This window comes from Hypanus sabinus, chromosome 13, assembly GCF_030144855.1.
Source record: "Hypanus sabinus isolate sHypSab1 chromosome 13, sHypSab1.hap1, whole genome shotgun sequence".
Taxonomy (NCBI): Eukaryota; Metazoa; Chordata; class Chondrichthyes; order Myliobatiformes; family Dasyatidae; genus Hypanus; species Hypanus sabinus.
In genome coordinates, this window is record NC_082718.1 from 75,664,326 (window position 1) to 75,684,257 (window position 19,932).

The 19,932-nt window shown below is 43.2% G+C and overlaps 1 protein-coding gene across 2 annotated transcripts in view; it reads right to left on the reverse strand.

Annotated features, from left to right (window-relative positions):
- The window catches only part of trpv4 (transient receptor potential cation channel, subfamily V, member 4), a 130,399-nt gene that overhangs the window by 65,200 nt on the left and 45,267 nt on the right, over positions 1–19,932 (reverse strand). For both annotated transcript variants that reach the window (XM_059987900.1, XM_059987899.1), the window contains exons 4-5: positions 16,637–16,789; positions 3,361–3,501 (exon numbers count right to left, since the gene is read on the reverse strand). In XM_059987900.1, coding sequence (XP_059843883.1) covers positions 3,361–3,501; positions 16,637–16,789 — 294 coding nt within the window. The remainder of the gene's footprint in view (positions 1–3,360; positions 3,502–16,636; positions 16,790–19,932) is intronic.

A 19,932-nucleotide genomic window follows, 5' to 3' on the forward strand; every position in this document is an offset into this window, starting at 1 on the left:
TTTCCTAAAGAAAAATACTCTTTTTGAATACTTTCATGGTATTTGCAACATCCCAACAGCATAGGCAGATACAATATGATTATTTTCTTTGATTTATTTATTTATTGAGATACAGCATGAAATAGGCCCTTCCAGCTGCAACACCCAGCAACACCCCCCCTCCCAATTTAATCCTGGCCGAATCACGGGACAATTTACAATGATCAATTAACCGGTATTAATCAATTGACCTACCAACTGGTACGTCTTTGGACTGTGGGAGGAAATTGGAGCACCCGGAGGAAACCGCGGTCACATGGGTTTCCTCCGGAATGTACGAGCATCTAACAGAGAGTGGTGGGAAAGGAAGCCGGGTCGCCCGTACTGTAGAGCATTGTGCTAAGCACTACACTACTGTGTTTCGTCGATCATTTGAAGCACAATAATGCAATACACACCTGGTTCTACAATGAAGTGTCAATTTAGGTGGCACGTTCAAGAAATGGAATGGTTATGAATTTACTGTTGGAAACAGACACATATACAAATTTCAAGGGTTATGACCTCTTAGCCTCTTAAGCCTGGTCTGCCATTCAATAAAATTGTGGTTAGTAACCTTTGATTTCTTATCAAGTATCTATCTTCAGTCTGAAATGTTGACTCTGTTTCTCTTTCCACAGGTACTGCCTGACCAGTTGAGTATTTCCAGCATTTCTGCTTATGTTTCAGATATCCAGTGCCTGCAGTTCGTTTGTCATTTTCAAGCATGGAGGTAACACTGGCTTACAAATTTTTAAAGATTGCTTCCTCTGCCATTTGAGGAAGAGAATTCCTTATAAGATGGAAAATAGATCAAAATAGGGTGGTTAAGAAGGCTTATAGATTACTTGCTATTATTAGTTGGCACAGAGTTCAAAAGTTAAGAGGTTGCAACTTCATAGGCCACATCTGGAGTGTTGCATATACTTCTGGTCACCCCGCTATAGGAAGGATGTTGAGTCTTCGGAGAGGGTGCAGAAGAGGTTTAGAGGGCCTGGTTTAGAGGGCATGTGCTATCATGAGAGGCCGGATAAACTTGGGTTGTTTTCTTTGTAGCGGCGGAGGCTGAGGGGAGATCAGATAAAGGTTTACAAGATTATAAGGGGCACAGACAGGGAGTATCTGTTTCCCAGGATAGAAATGTTTAATACCAGAGGGCATGCATTGAAGGTCAGAGGGGGTAGAGTCAGGGGGGATGGGAAGGGTCAATTTTTTATTCAGTGGTGGATGCCTGGAATGGGCTGCTTGGTACAGTGGCAGAGGTAAATACATTATTCAGGACTCGTCATGACTTTCTTTGCTTCAATTTGCTTTTCTACTATTAGGCAAATAGAATTAAGAACCTGATTTAAAATTCCCTTAAATCCTTTCCCAGCTGATAGTGAAAAACTTAAATCCACCAAAACATATATCTTTGTACATACAAATACATCTTGTTTTTTGTCAACATTCCTTCTCTCCCCTTGTGTATAGCATCCTCCAATCAGTGTGGCAGACACTGATCTACCCCGTTCTCTCTGGGCCTCACTATGGTTTCAGGCTACAGAACACATGGCCGAGTGGTTAAGGCTTTGGGCTAGTGATCTGAAGGTCATTAGTTCGAGCCTCAGCCAAGGCAGTGTGTGTGTCCTTGAGCAAGGTACTTAACCACACACTGCTCCTGCATGTTTACAGCCCAGTGGTGACAGTGACAAGACACCATCACTCAAACCCACCGCACTCTCGTTCTGTCTAAATACATTCCCATCAAATCTGCTTCTACCACTTCCCTTGTAAACATGTTTAAAGAGCATACAAATCTCTGATTTTAGAACAAAACGTTCATGGTGTCACACCTCAAACTGGCCACCAGAGGGAGGCAAACATGACAAGGGCAACCCCTTCCTGCTCACCTGCCTATTAGGCTAATTATTAGTTCATTGTTACCCCCTGTGCCTTGTTTGTAGCCCGATATAACTTCTTTGACCCTTATTTCTTTGCTTGGTTTTGGAATAGTCTTTTGTAAGTTAAGCTTTGCATGTTTGTAGGAATTGCTGGGTTCTGCTAACTGATGTGTGTATGTGTTTTTCTGGGATTTTGACATTGCCTGTGAAGTTTTTGGATCCTCTGCCTGCAACTTGCCTGCTAAGGATTCCAGTAAAGCCTTGTTGGATCTTTTTCCTGTAATTCTGTGTGACTTTTCACTGTAATTGGGTTTGCCGTTATTCAGTGTGAGGGAAGTTAAAACTGTACCTCATCAGCTGTGACATATGGCATACCTTCCTTCAATCTTTTACCTCTTGCTTTAAAGCTATGTTCTGGGGGGGGGGAGACTGTGGATCTACCCTCCCTATGCCTCATATAATGTTAAGGACTTGGCAGTGGCACTGGATGGAACTGCTGGTAGAGCCACCTCCTCAGTGCCAGGGACCCAGTTCACTCTTTCTCATGGATGTTGCCTGTAAGGAGCTTGTATGTTCTCCCTGTGACCATGTGGGCTTCCTCTGGGTCCTCTGATTTCCTTCAACATCCCAAAGTTCTGTTATTGTCCCTGGTCTTTGGATAAGTACTGGAAAGGGGGAGAGCAGGCGAGAATGTGGGGAAGATAATGAACCTGGGATTAATGTGAATGGGTGGTTCATATGCCTCCCCTTTCTAAGGTGACCAAGGCAATTGAAGCATTTCCACCCCACCACCCATCTTAAATCAATTTTACAGGAGCACTGTTGAGAGTGCCTCAAGTTGTATCTCCATTTGGTGTTGGGAGCAGTTGAGCACTGGAGTGGAAGTCCCTATGAAAGACTGTGAAGCTGCCCAAGAGGGGTCTCCCAGCCATCTATCAGATAGTTTTATCAGGAGTGATGTGTACACAGGGCCCTTAGTATTATCAAGGATCCCACCCATCCATCCAGCATCCTCTGACATTTTACTGTCAGGAAGGGGACTCTGATGTTTAAAGACAAGAATGTCAGGATGGGAAACAGTTTCTTCCCTCCGGTCATCAGGCTTCTGAGCTCCCTGCTGCATCTCAGTTGAAGTGTCACTGGTTAATCTGTTCTATACCTTACAATATTTTAATTTATACACCTTGTGTAATTCATCTGTAGATTTTATCCTTGCTTCCATAAGTTGTTACGTGCACGACAGTGCCTTGCACCCTGGTTCAGAGAAACATTGATGGTATACATATATATAGTCGAATGACAATCGATTTGACTTGACCTGATGGTCAGCATGGACTTGTTAAGACAAAGGGCCTGTTTCTTATGGTCTCTGGCTTTATGACTATTACTCATTGGGTTAGTGGAAGAATCTGGGATATTGGTACTGTAAAGTTAAAGAAAAAAAATTGCTGTATCTTACCAAAGTAGAAATATCCACCTTCATCCTTGGGTTGGAAGAATTTGCCTCGGGCCTGTGCGTGGACATCAGCTCCCTTTTCCACCAGTAGTTCCACGTAGTGCTTGCACCGGCGCTCAATGGCTATGTGCAGTGCAGTCTGGCCTAGGGTAAGAGCAGGGAACAATAAAGACATATTCAGGCCATAATTTAGAACAAATCTGTGATATTTCTCTTTAGAGCAGGGGTTCCCAACCTGGGGTCCATGGACCCCCTTGGTTAATCCTGGAGAAATCGACAGCAGCAGAACACAGCATTCACAATGGCCTTAGGATTGACTTTGACAGCACAAAACTACTGTGCTTTTGGGACCATCTGGTAAAGGAAGCCATTGAAATAAAACTAGAGGGAAAGAATTTTAACAAAGACTGAGATCTCGCTCTAAGTAAGAACTAGAATTTGATTGTAAACAAGGTGGGAGAGTGGAACCTTGATTGGATGAGGAGGGTTGGATGATGGGGGTATAAATACTACTGGACGAGACATGCCCAGAAATCATCCCTGAAGATGGCAGAGTTTGTCATTAAAACATTGGTTATACCTGCACCAGGCTGGAAGCCTGATAAGAGTTTATTCATGTATGCTGGGAAAGCACCAGATCCTTTTTCTCTATAATGTCCTGTTTTTATCTTGATATGGATCAGTTTTATCTTTTTAAAATATTTTTCCAAAACTTTGGGATTACCCAAAAGCCTGAATCCCTTGAAGTGCAGGGAAACAAATGCAATAACTAATTCTAAACACAGACCCGCACCCAGAAGCAAAACAAAACACCAAACCAGCAAGCAGCTTTTTAAATGCTGATTATTTTTTTAATTTGTAGGTGGTGGGATTATAAATTAGCATTATTTGTCAAATGTACATTGAAACGTAGTGAAATGTGTCATTTGCATAAGAGACTGACAGTCCCAGGGAGTGTGGGGGCAGCCCACAAATGTTGACATGCTTCCAGCACCAACATGGCACTCACAACTTTCTAGCCCTAACCTGTACATCTATGGAATGAGGGAGAAGAGCAAAGCAGCTGGAGTAAACCTACATAGTTATGGGGAGAACATACAAACCCCATACAGACATTGGCAGGAATTGAACCTGGTTTGCTCGTGCTGTAAAGTGTTATGCTAGGCACTGTGCTACGTGCTGCACTCACATACAGGGTGTGCAGAAGTAAATGCAACACGAATGCCAAACACAGAACTGGAATCAACATTCCCTCTAATTTTTCTTTACAGCTGTGCAGGAAGTTTTTACATGGCCTGAAAACTGTGCAACACTTTAAATAATGTTTTTTGCAATATGCAAGCTATGAATATTTCCAATGAAAATTGAAGAATCAATATGTTTGGTTTTATTTATTATTTGAAGTGAATAACTGCATGGTAATGTAGTGATTAGCACAATGCTTTACAGTACCAGTGGCCTGCCACTGCTGCCTGTAAGGGAATTTGTACGTTCTCCCCAAGACCGAGTGTGTTTCTTCCGGGTGGTCTGCTATCTTCTCATATAACCATATAACAATCACAGCAAGGAAACAGGCCATCTCGGCCCTCCTAGTCCGTGCCGAACTCTTAATCTCACCTAGTCACACCTACCCGCACTCAGCCCATAACCCTCCACTCTTTTCCTGTCCATATACCTATCCAATTTTACCTTAAATGACACAACTGAACTGGCCTCTACTACTTCCACAGGAAGCTCATTCCACACAGCTATCACTCTCTGAGTAAAGAAATACCCCCTCGTGTTTCCCTTAAACTTCTGCCCCCTAACTCTCAAATCATGTCCTCTCGTTTGAATCTCCCCTACTCTCAATGGAAACAGCCTATTCACGTCAACTCTATCTATCCCTCTCAAAATTTTAAATACCTCGATCAAATCCCCCCTCAACCTCCAATGAATAGAGACCTAACTAGTTCAACCTTTCTCTGTAACTTAAGTGCTGAAACCCTGGTAACATCCTAGTCATCGTCTCTGCATTCTCTCTAATTTGTTGATATCTTTCCTATAATTCAGTGACCAGAACTGTACACAATATTCCAAATTTGGCCTTACCAATGCCTTGTACAATTTTAACATTACATTCCAACTTCTGTACTCAATGCTCTGATTTATAAAGGCCAGTATTCCAAAAGCCTTCTTCACCACCCTATCTACACGAGACTCCACCTTCAGGGAACTATGCACTGTTCTTCCTAGATCTCTCTGTTCCTCTGCATTCCTCAATGCCCTACCATTTACCCTGTATGTTCTATTTGGATTATTCCTGCCAAAATGTAGAACCTCACACTTCTCAGCGTTAAACTCCATCTGCCAACTCCATCTCCATCTCCATCTCATGGTCCAAAGATGTACTGGTTAGTAGGTTAATTGGTCATTCTAAATTGTCCTGTGATTAGGCTAGGATTAACTCGGGGTTACTGTGTGGCGTAGCACAAAGGGCCTATTCCATGCTGTATCTTATTAAATAAATAATAGTAAATTAACAATGAGCTGGAGTACATCAAAGAAAATCTTACACGTTTCATAAATGTTTTCTTGCCTGTCGTTATTCCAGCTGCATGGCCACGGCCACAAAGACTGTGTGAGTGGGGGCAGTTCCGTCACCACGCGGCTGCACGCCCACGGCCACGGAGACCGTGTGAGTGGGGGCAGTTCCGCCACCACGCGGCTGCACGCCCACGGCCACGGAGACCGTGTGAGTGGGGGCAGTTCCGCCACCACGCGGCTGCACGCCCACGGCCACGGAGACCGTGTGAGTGGGGGCAGTTCCGCCACCACGCGGCTGCACGCCCACGGCCACGGAGACCGTGTGAGTGGGGGCAGTTCCGCCACCACGCGGCTGCACGCCCACGGCCACGGAGACCGTGTGAGTGGGGGCAGTTCCACCACCACGTGGCTGCACGCCCACGGCCACGGAGACCGTGTGAGTGGGGGCAGTTCCGCCACCACGCGGCTGCACGCCCACGGCCACGGAGACCGTGTGAGTGGGGGCAGTTCCGCCACCACGCGGCTGCATGCCCACGGCCACAGAGACCGTGTGAGTGGGGGCAGTTCCGCCACCACGCGGTTTAGAGGAGTCCACAGAAAACAAATAAAGCAACGCCAAGTGGCTAACTTATTCGAACCTGTAGTTAAACAGAGGTCCACCTTGCAGCACATTGGCTCCAGTTGCCATGGTAAGCATGGACATGCTGTAGTTGAACAAATCTGTACCATCCTGAAGCACCACAGGGGAGAATCCAGCCAATCCCACCAATCCCACAGACAATACTCAAACTTTACTACTGCAAAACAAGTTTGTTGATTGTGTAAAACATTAAAATAAATAGATTCCTAATTAAGTGCTAAAGAGGGTTTCTAAACTGGTAAAAATCTAAAGAGATTTGTTTTTATGATATTGTACCCCTGGTCTCAGTAGGCATTTGAGTTTTCTCCAGCTGGATTAACAGCAACACACAGCTGCCACTGAGACAGTACCGACCCAGCCTTCTTCCTCAATGGCCTGTAAATCTGGTTTAAAGTTAACGAATGAGTCTAATGCTCTTAAGGAGAAAGGGTTTATTTCTATAAAGTCTGATGCTAGTTATGTGATCCAGGATTTAATGACAGGCCAGGGATCCATGACTCCAGAGGTCAAAGACCGAAGTTGGCGCGCGCAGAGGTTGAAGCCCCTAGGTCGGCGTATATGGAAATCAGAGGCCGGACGTCTGCAAGTCCAGTCCAGGGACTGGAGGTTAGAGGCTCAGTGTCTACGGCTGTGAGGGCCCAGGGCCAATGGCGGCTGGTTGTTAATGCAACAATAGATCTCACTGTCCGTTTAGATGTACATGTGATAAATAAATGAATCTGAAGCTGAGATTTGCCACAGTTGGGCTCTACAGAAGTTCAACACGGACCATCTATGACCACAGTGACCAGGCGGACGCTGGATTGCAGCCTTCCAGGTTTCACATCCGGATCAGAATCGGTCTTATTGTCACTGTCTTACACGATGTGAATTCAATACACACCCAAAAATGCAGAGGTAAAATCACTATAATTTACAAATGAAATAAACAGTGCAAAAATGGAACAATCAGGTAGTGTTCCTCCAAACCACTGCAGTACGTGAGCTTGGAGATGTGTAGATGTTTCTAAGAGGTGGAGGCAGGTTGTAAAATGGCAGCTCCTTCACCAGTCCCCTTGTAGGAATGCTAAACTCAGTTGTGACCAAACAGGTCTCCCAGTCAATGAAACTCCGGATTATCCAGAGGGCTCAGTGCCCATGAATATACATTGCAGAGACAATCAGCATGTGGACCCTGCACCATCCATCCCATCCAACACAATTACAGTGCAGTGGAAACTCAGCGGGTCATAAAGTCATTTGTAAAGATATACTAGAGACTGGAGCACACATAGAAAGCGATGTTTCAGTGCCGCACAGATGAAGAGGCACCAACAGGTGAACGCCAATGCCCAAGAATGGAAAAGCTTACAAAAAGGGTGAATACAGCCTAGTCCATCACAGGAACATCCTTCCCCATCGTTGAGCACATCTACAAAGAGTTCTCCCACGAGAAAGCAGCATCCATCATCAAGGACCCCACCATCTAATTCATGCTCTCTTCTCACTGCTGCCACAGGTACAAGAGCCTCAGGTCCCACGCCACCAGGCTCAGGAATGGTTATTACCCTTCAACCGTCAGGCTCTTGAACCAGCGGGGTAACTTCACTCACGTCAACACTAAACATAACCCATGGACTCACTTTCAAGGACTCTACAACTCGTGTTGTCAGTGTTATTCATTCAATATTTATTTATTATTATTGTATTAGCGCATTGGTTGTCTTTGTATGTAGTTTTTCACTGATTCTATTATATTCTACTGTGAATGCCTGCAAGAAGATGAATCTCGGTGTAGTGTACGGTGACATATACAGACCCTCCACTGCCTGTAAGCAGTTTGTATATTCTCCCCATGACCATGTGGGTTTCCTCTGGGGGCTCCGGTTTTCTCCCACAGTCCAAAGATGTACAAGTTAGTAGATCAATTAGTCATTGTAAATTGTCCTGTGATTAGGCTAGGGTTAAATCAGGGGATTGTTGGGCAGCTGGAAGGGCTGAATGGCCTTATCCGTGATGCATCTCAATAAATAAATACTTTCATACTAAACTAAATTTGAACTTTGAGATGCCTACCATCAGACGAAGTGTTAAATTGTGGTCCTGTCTGAATTCCTGCCCCTATTTTAAAGAGGGCCAGAGAGGTTCTCCCTGCTGTACTAGCCAAAATGGCTGTAGAAGCAGATTCTGGTTATAATCACACTGCTGTCTGTGGGGGCATGCTGACTACAATTTAGTTACCGTGCTTCCCACACTTTAAGCATTAGCAATGCATCAAAGGCATTTCATTTGATTTTAAGGCTCTTTAGAACTTGGGCATGTTCAGAGAAGTTGAAAGGCAACATACAAGTCAAAATCCTTCTGTTATTCTCATTGAATCACATTATCATTCCATACAAAAACCAAGTGAAATTCCGGGAGAAGGGAAAAAGAAATAGATTAAAGACAGAGTAAAATTGAGGACAAGCAAGTCCATCTATTTAGAAATGGAATTAGTCCAGGAGACCACTCCAGTCCTCGTCAGTAGGAAGGATAATTTCAGAGGATAAAATAGAGGGATTATTTTTAATTTAAGAGTTCTGCCTTCAGGAAATGTGAACAGGGCATATTAAATAAGCAACCCTTCTTGCCATGAACATTGTAACCTTCTGTATTGATCATTAAATCCAAAGAAAATAATCTTAAAAACATACAATGTATCTTATGAATCTATGACTAGAGTTGTATATATAACAAGATATCTTACATTTTTATTGATATGTATATTTAAAGAGTTTCCAAAAATGACTCTGTTTATCAAATTATTGAAAATATTCTACCAGTCAATAATCTCTGGTATGTTGTTGATACGTTAAACCTGCATTGGGAGTTATTTGATCCATCAATGCAGGATCCTAGGATCTGATAGTGCTTGTTCAATTTCCGTTTTCAGAATTACCTGGCCAAAAGAGCTGACGTTCTGGCCCAGCAGTCAAAAGGAGCAGCTTTTTCACAGGGAACTCACGAGCCTCCTTCCTCAACCATGGGGTCACTGTGGCCTTGATGAGTGCAAGGCACATTTATGTCACTTTACTTTCCGGGCCATATGATGTGAAAGCATTAGATCCCAGGAGTTTTCAGCCTGGAGTCAATGAACCCCTTGTTTAATGGTATTGGTCTGTGGCATGAAAAATGTTGGGAACCCCTGCATAAGATCATAAGACACAGGAGCAGAATTAGGCCATTCGGTCCATCGAGTCTGCTCCACCATTCCTTCATGGCAGATTTATTATCCCTCTCAATCCCATTCTCCTGCTTTCTCCCATATTCTTTGACGCTCTTACTAATCAAAAACCTATCAACCTCCACTTTAAATATAACCAATGACTTGGCTAGACAGTCATCTGTGGCAATCAATCCTCATCTCCGTTCTAAAGGGATTGTCATTGCATTCTGAGGTTGTGCCCTCTGGTTTTAGACAATCACACTATAGGAAACATCCTCTCCACACCAACTCTATCAAGGCCTTTCTGCTAATTAACATTAATTGCTAATCTTGTAAATTACTTCTATCAATGCTAAAACTCAACAATTTGAACTTCACACCTAATTAGATTAAGAAATCTTTTTAATATCATCGCTCAGTTTATGTGCCAGTTGCTTCACTACAATATCATTGTATTCCCTGGAGTGTAGGAGAATGAAGAGAGATTTGATAGAGGTGTTACAGCATTTTCTACATTAGGAGTATAGCTAAATATTAACTTCTGCTGCCAATCTTTAGACCTGAACATGGACTGTTGAGTAAATTTAAAATGCATCTCCGGATGATAGATTCTTAGAACAGTTAATTAAAAAACCAGACAATGCTGATTAATATTCATTTTGGGTGTCTAAGGATGTGGGTTTGGAGAAGGAAGTGTGTACGTTTTATGTAATTCAAGGGAAGCATTGTGGATACATTGTGAATACAGAATAGTCCTTTGGTCTTTAGTACATAAAATATCATGTAGTGTTAGGCTGAACAGGCCTCTTCCTCTGAAAGGGTCTCAATATGATGCCTGCTCTGTCTCATTTTGAAGGACTGCCTCATGTCTACCAGCTATGACTCTTACAACAGAGGTATACAAAATTGTGAGGGGTGTGGACAGAGTAGGTGCAAGCAGATTGGACTAGAACTAGAGGTCATAGGGTAAGGGTGAAAGGAAAAATATTTAAGAGGACCTTGAGACGCCCAAGTTGGTGCGGTCTTTCATTGATTCTTTATGGTTATTATTCTATTATGGATTCATTAAGTAAGTATGCTTGCAAGAAAATGAATATCAGAGTTGTACATGGTGACATATATGTACTTAGATAATAAATTTACTTTGAACTTTGAGGGGGATCTTTTTTACGCAAAGGGGAGTGGGGAGCAAACGATCAGCAGAAGTGGTGGATTTGGGTTCGAGAAGTTTGAATTGGTATATAGATAGGAAGGGTGCGAGTGGAGTTACGATCCTGGTGCACATTGATGGGACTAGGCAGAATAACAGTTTGGCACAGACTAATATATATAGTTACCTGCTTTGCTTCAGGTTTCCCCTGTCCAACAATACTGGCCACTCTCCCTTAGCCCACTGCCCACTGGGCATAGGCAAACGGGACTAGCTCAGTTCATCAGTTTGGCTGGCATTAAAGAGTGGGGTAGAAGGGCCTGTTTTTGTGCTGTATATCTCTGTGACATTCAACACCACACTCTACAAACACCCACCACTACTCCCAGATCATCAGTCACAGGCCAGCACCTTCACTAGACCCTCACCTTGACCCGCAGCGTCATGACTTAGAAATGCAACACCATTCCTTCTTTTTCTCTGAGTCTAAATCCTGAGAATTCAGAGCAAGATGTCCATCGATATTGTGGCTCAGACTTAGCTGATTTTTAGGCTGGAAGTGATGGTTTTTAGAGCAGCACTGGGAGTTAGCAATCAGGTTAGGGTTTAGGGACAGGGATGAGAGGGTTAGAGGTCAGGGGCCAGTGCTCAATCCCAGAGGTTAAGTCTGCAGGTGGTGAGGAAACCAGCAGGTTGGCCAACCCCAGGTTCCTTAGATCTCGGATCGGAGGTCCGTATTGGCAGGAGTAATGAGGGCCAGTGATCCTTTCCAGGTCATCAGGGTCGTAGGACTGTGCAAGTCCAGCAGTCAAGGCCCAAAGGTCAAACCTGCAGTCAGGGAGTCATGGTGTCGAGGCCTAAAGGTCAAACCTATGATCAAAGGTGGTTGATAAATCAAAATCAAATGCAAAATCAAAGGTTAAAATCCAAAGCTTGGTGAATCAGGAGGTAGAAGCACAAAGGTTGAAATTCCTGACTCAGCTTGTCTGGAGGTCAAAGGCCTGATGTCTGAGAGTCTGGAGGTGTCCTCTCCTGGGATTGGAGGACTGTCTGTGTGTAGGGTGGGAAAGGGGTTTGTTTTGCTGTTGTTACTTGTGTTGTTCTGCTGAACTTTGTGGGCACGCTACGGCAGCACCGAAACGTAGGACGACACTTGTGTGAATCCCCCAGGACATCCTTGGGTTAACACAAACGATGCATTTCACTATACATTTCAATGTACACATGATAAATGAACCTGAATCTGAATCTAAGTCTATTGCAACATTACTGAGACTCCCATCCCTGGTTTGATGTTCGATATCCTACGTGTTGTTCACTCGCTTTTTGCCGTCTGCGCAATTTGGTCTTTTTTTTTGTGCATTAGGTGTTTGATGTTTTCTTGAACAGTTCCATGGTGTTTCTTTGTTTAGTGGCTGCCTGAGGGAGGCTGAATCTCAGGGGTGTATTCTGTAGACATACTTCGATTATAAATGTACTTTGACCCTTTGAATAACACTGCAGGAGCATCTTCCCTGAACGTCAGCTTCAGCCTCAGAATCAGGTTTATTATCACCGGCATGTGACAAGAAATTTGTTAGCAGTTCAATGCAATACATAATCTAGCAGAGAGAGAGAAAAAAATAATAATAAATAAAATAAAACAAAATAACTAAACAAGTAAATCAATTATGGATATTGAACAGATTTTAAAAATGTGCAAAAACAGAAATACTGTGTTTTTAAAAAAGTGAAGTCGTGTCCAAAGCTTCAATGTCCATTCAGGAATCGGATGGCAGAGGGGAAGAAGCTGTTCCTGAATCACTGAGTGTGTGCCTTCAGGCTTCTGTACCTCCTCCTGATGGTAACAGTGAGAAAAGGACATGCCCTGGGTGCTGGAGGTCCTTAATAATGGAAACTGCCTTTCTGAGACAGCACTCCTTGAAAATGTCCTGGGAACTTTGTAGGCTAGTACCCAAGATGGCGCTGACTAGATTTACAACCTTCTGCAGCTTCTTTCGGTCCTGTGCAGTAGCCCCTCCATACCAGACAGTGATGTAACCTGTTAGTATGCTCTCCACGGTACAACTATAGAAGTTTTTGAGTGTATTCCTCTCAAGAGCAATGCCAGAAACACCCAAAACGAATAAAGTTAAAAATGAGGCATCCTTTCCTTGTCCCCTCCACTCCTGCAATCCCCAACCCTGCTCCTCTCTGCCAACATAGTGCACAAGTCTGATAGCCCTCATTACTGCAAAGAAACAAAACCACACAAAATTGCAGGGTTTTGATTTCCAGCACTCCACCCTGTCCCTCTTCCCTCTCAACACAGAGCCCCGGTTTTATGGTAAGCTCTTTGAAGTGGATGTCAAGGTTGGAGGCCGCTAACTGAACAGGCTTTGATTATTCAGGAAGGGATTGAGACCTGGTGCCAATGCACATTAGAACTGGGCTCTTCTAAACTCCACCTTGAAACAGACTCAAAACAATCCAACACTGGGCTTCTGTTCCAAGGAGGGGCTGTGCTGGGAAATTCTGGCTCCCTCTGCCCTTCCACCCAGAGTTTACACTATAATGAATGCTCCACATCAGTAGAGTTATAAATAATTAACTGTTTCCCAAGTTGCTTGGAAGTCATAACTTTATTGACATCATTTTTGGCCATCATTTTAAGTATTTTAGCTGGCAAGCAGAGATTTTATCCATTAAAATTGTCAACATGAATAGAGAGCATTTCACATTTTCTACAGAAAACAGTTCTGTGCATTTCTGAATTGACCCTTCAGGAAAATGCCTGTTCATTCTCCCATTGTCATGGCCACCTTCCCTTATTCTCCTTCCTTTAGAACCTTTTTTATGCTTTGGACCAATACCATTCAGCCCCAAGTTGGGAACCCCTGCTTTAGAAGAAAGATGAGGGGTGATTTGACAGAGGTGTACAAGATGAATGGTATAGATCATGTGGACAGCCAGATACATTTTCCCAGAGTGGAAATGGCTAATACAAGAGGGTATAAAGTGTTGGGAGGAAAGCGTAGGGGAGATGTCAGAGACAGGTCTTTTACACTGAGAGTGGTAGGTGCATAGAACACACTGCCAGGGTTGGTTCCAGAGGAAAATATATTCACTGCATTTAAGAGACTCTTACATAGATTAAAGAAAAAAAAATGGAGGGTTTATATGAGAGGGAAGGATTAGAATGATCGTTGTTTGGATTTCTAGCAGCTTCAGATTTTCTCATGATGCAGTTACAAAGAAGGCACAACAGCAGCTAAATTTCATTAGGAGTTTGAGGAGATTTGGTATATTTGCAAATTTCTACAGATGTACCGTGGAGAGCATTCTGACTGGCTGCATCATCGTCTGGTATGGGGAGGTGGGGGGGGCTACTGCAGAGGATTGAAGTAAGCTGTAGAAAGTTGCAAACTCAGTCAGCTCCATCATGAGCACTAACCTCCTCAGAACCAGGACACCTTCACAAGGTGATGCCTTAAAATGGTGGCATCCATCATTAAGGACCCCCATCACACAGGACATGCCCTCCTCAGGATGAAGGTATGGGAGCCTGAAGGCACACACTCAACAGTTCAGGAACAGCTTCTTCCCCTCTGCCATCAGATTTCTGAATGGATATTGAACCCATGAACACTACCTCATTACTTCTTCTCCTCTTTTTGCACTACTTATTAAATTTAAATGTTAAATATATATATACTTACTATAATTTAGTTTTTATTATGTATTGCAATGTACTTCTGCCACATACAAACAAATCTCATGTCATATGCCTGTGATATTAAATCTGATTCTGATTCTCATTTTGGAGCAGGTTAAAGGGTTAGCGCAACATTGTGGGCCAAAAGGCCTGCACCGTGCTATGCATATTTATTTATTTAGAGATACAGTGCAGGGCAAGCTCTTCCGGCCCAATGAGCTGCATTTCCCAGCAACCCGCCTATTTAACTCTAGTCTAACAGGACAATTTACAATGACCAATTAACCTGCAAACCGATACATCCTGGGACTGTGGGAGGGAACTGAAGCACCACTCTCATAAGGAGATCATGAAAGGTCCGTAAAGGCAGCACCAGAAATAGACTCTGAAACAGTCCAATCTATAATAGCATTGTGTTAAACGCTACATTTCTGTGATAATCCGTTCCATGTCTTTTCTACGTTCTATATCTGACAGAAATTGATGCTTGGGATAGGAGATTTTGAGAACATAGAACATTACAGCATAGTGCATGAACTTTTCACCTGCTTTAAGATCAATCTAACCCATCCCCTCTGCCTGGCCCTCCATTTTTTGTAGGATAATGCAACATTTAAAGATCTCCATGGGTAGATGAGAAAACACCGAGTAGGAGCTGACTCTCGTTTTACATTCTCTGGCCAAAGCTGCCAAAGCCCTCCTGGGCTACTTGTGTCACAGTGGAAAAGCCCACAGACTGTACTGAGTTTGGACACCACCACATCAGCCTTCCACACCACCTTCCGCAACAATAATTTTGCTCTGCCCACCCCAACAAAGACTATCGTCATGGAGACAGTGCCCTGCTGTGCTGAGGGTAGTAGAAGCCAGGGGAAGTTCAGTCTAATCAAGACCAGAGTTCAAAGTAAGTAAATTTATTATCAAATTTATTATATGGGAACACCAGTGGAAAATCCAACGAAAGGTAGTGGCTATGGCCCAGGTCATGATGGGTAAAACCCTCCTAATCATTTAGCACATCTACATGAAACGTCATCACAGGAAAGCAGCATCCATCATCAGAGACCCCCTAACACCCAGGCCATGCTCTCTTCTCACTGCCATCAGATAGAAAGTACAACAGCCTCAGGATTCCCACCACCAAGTTCAAGAACAGTTACTGCTCCTCAACCATCAGGCTCTTGAACAAAAGGGGATAATTACACTCACTTACCCATCCATTGAGATGTTCCCTCAACCAATCACCTCACTTTAAGGACTCTTCATCTCATTCTCTCATGTTCTCATTATTTATTGCTACTTATTTATATTTGTATTTGCATAGTTTGTTGCCTTTTCCACTTTGGTTGATCTTTCATTGATCCTGTTATAGCTACTATTCTGTAGATTTGTTGAGTATGCCCACAGGAAAATTAAAATTAATCTTGGGGATGTACATGACATGTATGAACTTTGATAATAAAATTTACTTAGAACTTTACAGCAAATACTACCTTGAGATTCATTTTCTTGTGGGCTTTCACGGGAAAACAGAAATGCAATAGATCAGGTGGTGACAAAAATGTCCTTAACTCAACTGTAAGAAATAGGAGCATCAGCCAGATCTGGGGGTACGTTCCAAATAGAAGAGGAACAGAAGCACCAAAGGAGAAGGTGACACCTGCCACCAGCCTCTCCTTCAGCCATCTCACAGCTGCCCATTAATCCAAGGACATTCAGTCACATCGTCCACTGGAAGTGAGTGTAGAAGACACTCAGGAGCCTGCTTTCATATTAACAGACCCTCCCTCTAGCACAGTATCTACATAAGGAACCAAGTAAAAGAATCACAAAGCAATTACATTTCCAAGGCCATAATCTGGATAGCATTACCCTATTGCTGATCCTTCCACAGCAGAAAAGCCTATTGCTCACTTGTTATACCAATAATGTCCGTCTTGGCATTAACCAAAGCTGGCTAATGTTAGCAGAACAGGCTGAAAGAAAGCAATTTCATGAACAAGGAGCACCAGCTTGTGCCTGTGAGAAGTTCTATCTGATTTGAGAGTTGAGTTATCAATATGTCAACAAGCATTGCCTTATCACCTCTGTAGTACACATCCCGGAATGGAGCATTGATGAACTCTCGAAGGTTTCCTGTCTTTTCTGCGATCTCAAGCATCACTGGAATGGTATCATTCTTCCCGTTGGTTAAGTTTAACAGAGCTTTTGGTAAGCAAGTCTTTCCTGTCGAAGGTTCTAGGAATGAGAAAGAGAGAAAGGACTGTTAGGCTCAATAGACAGCGTGCTTAATTAATGTGCTTTGCAGTTAACTGCCTATGAGACACATAGCTTTAATCAGATTTTCTGTCTATTCAACATATTAAAGTACATGAGGACTGGAGAGGAGCACCTTACACCTCTCTACCAAAGGAGGTGTAAGGTGTTCCTTCCCTCCGCTAGGCTGCAGGTCACCCTTGGGCAAGGTGTAGCACCTGCTTAGCCACCCCCCCCCCACCCCGATCAGGGTCATGTGAAGCCATGGGAGCAGGTGGTGGATGGTTATATTAGTGAGAGCAAGTCAGACAGCATCTGGTGGAAGCAGATAGATGGTCAACACTTTGTGCCAAAACTCTGCATCAGAACCTTTATTGTGTATTGTTAGGAGAGTTAAATAGAAAAGTAGAGAGATGGTGCTTCTGTTACACAGGAAAAGGTGAGAATAAATCTGGACTATTGTGTACAATCCTTAGATAGGTACAAATATTTACAGGTTGGAAAGAGTTCAAAAACCTTTTGGGGAAAGGGATGGTTGTCTTATGAGAGAAGTTTGAAGAGACTAGGCAAACATCTGCTGCTTAGATGAGGATCATGCATAATACCCTGAGGGAACCTTGACAGAGTGAAAGTGGTCATGGTGTTTCCTCTTGCTACTTGTCCTGTGCAAAACCACCCAACATCAGACTCAGTCTCCCTACGTCAACCCCAGTCTCTCCTAACATCAATCCCAACATCACCCAACGTCGCCCGATCTCGTCCAACGTTGACCCCATTCTCACCCAACATCAACCCCAGTCTCACCCAGTGTCAACACCAATCTCATCCAATGTGAAACCCAATCTCACCCAACATTATTCCCAACATCACCCAACATCAACCCTAGTATCACCCAATGTCAAGCCAGATCTCACCCAACGTTGACCCCATTCTCTACCAACGTCAACCCCAATTTCACCCAACGTCAACCCCAATCTCACCCAATATCATTCCCACTCTCACCCAACGTTAACCCCAATCTCATCCATCGCCAAACCCAATCTCACTAAACACCAATCCCAATCTTACCCAATGTCAACCTTAATCTCACACAATGTTGATCCCAGTTTCACCCAATATCAACAACAATCTCACCCAACATCAATCCCAATTTCACTCAATATCAACCCCAATCTCAGCCAACGTTCATCCTGATCTCACTGAACATCAATTCCAATCTCACCCAATGTGAATCTCCATCTCACCCAACATCAAGCCCAATCTCATCCAACTTCAACCCCAAACTCACACATCAACCCCAATCTCACACAATGTCAATCCCAATCTCACCCATTGCAAATGCCAATCTCACCCAATATTAACCACAGTCTCATCTAAAGTCAACCCCAATCTCATCCAACTTCAACCCCAATCTCATCCAATTTCAACTCCAATCAAATCAATGTCTTTCCTGATCTAACCCAACGTCAACCCTAATCTCATCAAACATCATTCCCAATCTTATCCAATGTCAATCCCAATCTCACACAACGTGAAACCCAATTTCACCTAATGTCAACCCCAATCTCATCCAATGTTATTCTGAATCTCACTCAAAATCAATCATAATCTCACCCAACGTCATCCCCAATCTCACCCAGCATCAAGCCCAACCTTACCCAAAGTTGACCCAATCTCATCGAACTTCAACCCCAATCTCACCCAATGTCAATCCATATCTCACCCAACATCAACCCCAATTTTACCCAACATTATTCCCACTCTCATCCAATGTCAATCCTTATCTCATCCAACAACAATTCCCCAATCTCACTCAATATCAATTCTATCTATTACCGATTTTGGCTTTATGCTACCCATGCCACACTGCAGACAGTTAAATTGCCACCGCATAACCTAATGATTTTGGCTTCCATGCTCTCATTTTCGAACTTCTTTAGCAACCACTGGAGCTAAAGTGATATGTCAGTTTATGCATCAACATTCCATGTGGCTTCCAAACTTTGACATTATCATCAAAGCGTAGCTGTTCCGTGATTTAGGGCTGTAATTCTATGTTCAAGAATGGACAATAAACACATTTATTTTAGGCAAAGTACATATATGTTTTGTCTAAAATAAGAAGAAATGTATTGTTCCCTTTTTGAACAGCAGCACAAGTTAATAATTATCCCTGGGAATTCAAGAAAATAACAGCTTGTGGCATGTTGCAATGTAATTTGTTAAAGCTCCCCATTTTAATGAAATTTTTACAATATTTTGACTTTTTTTGTATCTTCCTGATTGAGTGGCCTGCTGTTCCAAGTATGCTATAGCACAGTATTCTGTGGATTCCTAGGTGGTGTGAACTGCATGCGTAATTGGGTATTTGAGCTAAATATACACTATTAATGTTACCCCACAATTTTTAAAATTCTTTTGTGGGATGTGGCTTGACAACATTTACTGCTAATCCATAAAAGCTCTTCAAAAGATGATGATCGACCACCTCTACAATCGAGGTTGAATATCAATTTAATTCTCCTTCCATCTTGCATGCTGATCTGTCTGTCCTCAGCCTTCTCCAAAGTTATGGAGAGGCCAATCACAAATTGGAAGAACGAAATCTGAGACTCCACTTGGGTAGCTTATTAATGGTATGGTCATTGAATCGTCCAATTTCAGGAAACACACAGACACTGGTATGTTTTTCCCACCCGCACACTCACCAGTCCACCTAGATTTTGTTCTCCCATTGTTCAACTCTCCTATGCTCTCGCTTTCTGGTTCCACCTATCATCTGCAAACCCCTTGTTGACCAACTCACTCACGCTGCCATACACTGGCAATTTTTCCTCTCCTACACACACTCCCCCCAAGTCTTGATGCAGGAACCATAGGCCTCCATACCCCTGATAATCATGCTTCTATTCAAACTTTTCTTAAACATTGAAATCACGCTCACATGTTCCACTTGCATTGGCAGCTCATTCCACACTCTCATGACTCTCTGAGTAAATAGGTTTTCCCTCATGTTCCCCTTAAACATTTCACCTTTCACCCTTAATCCATGACTTCTAATTGTAGTCCCACCCACCCTGTGAAAAAAGCCTGCTTGCATTTACCCTATCTATACCCCTCATAAT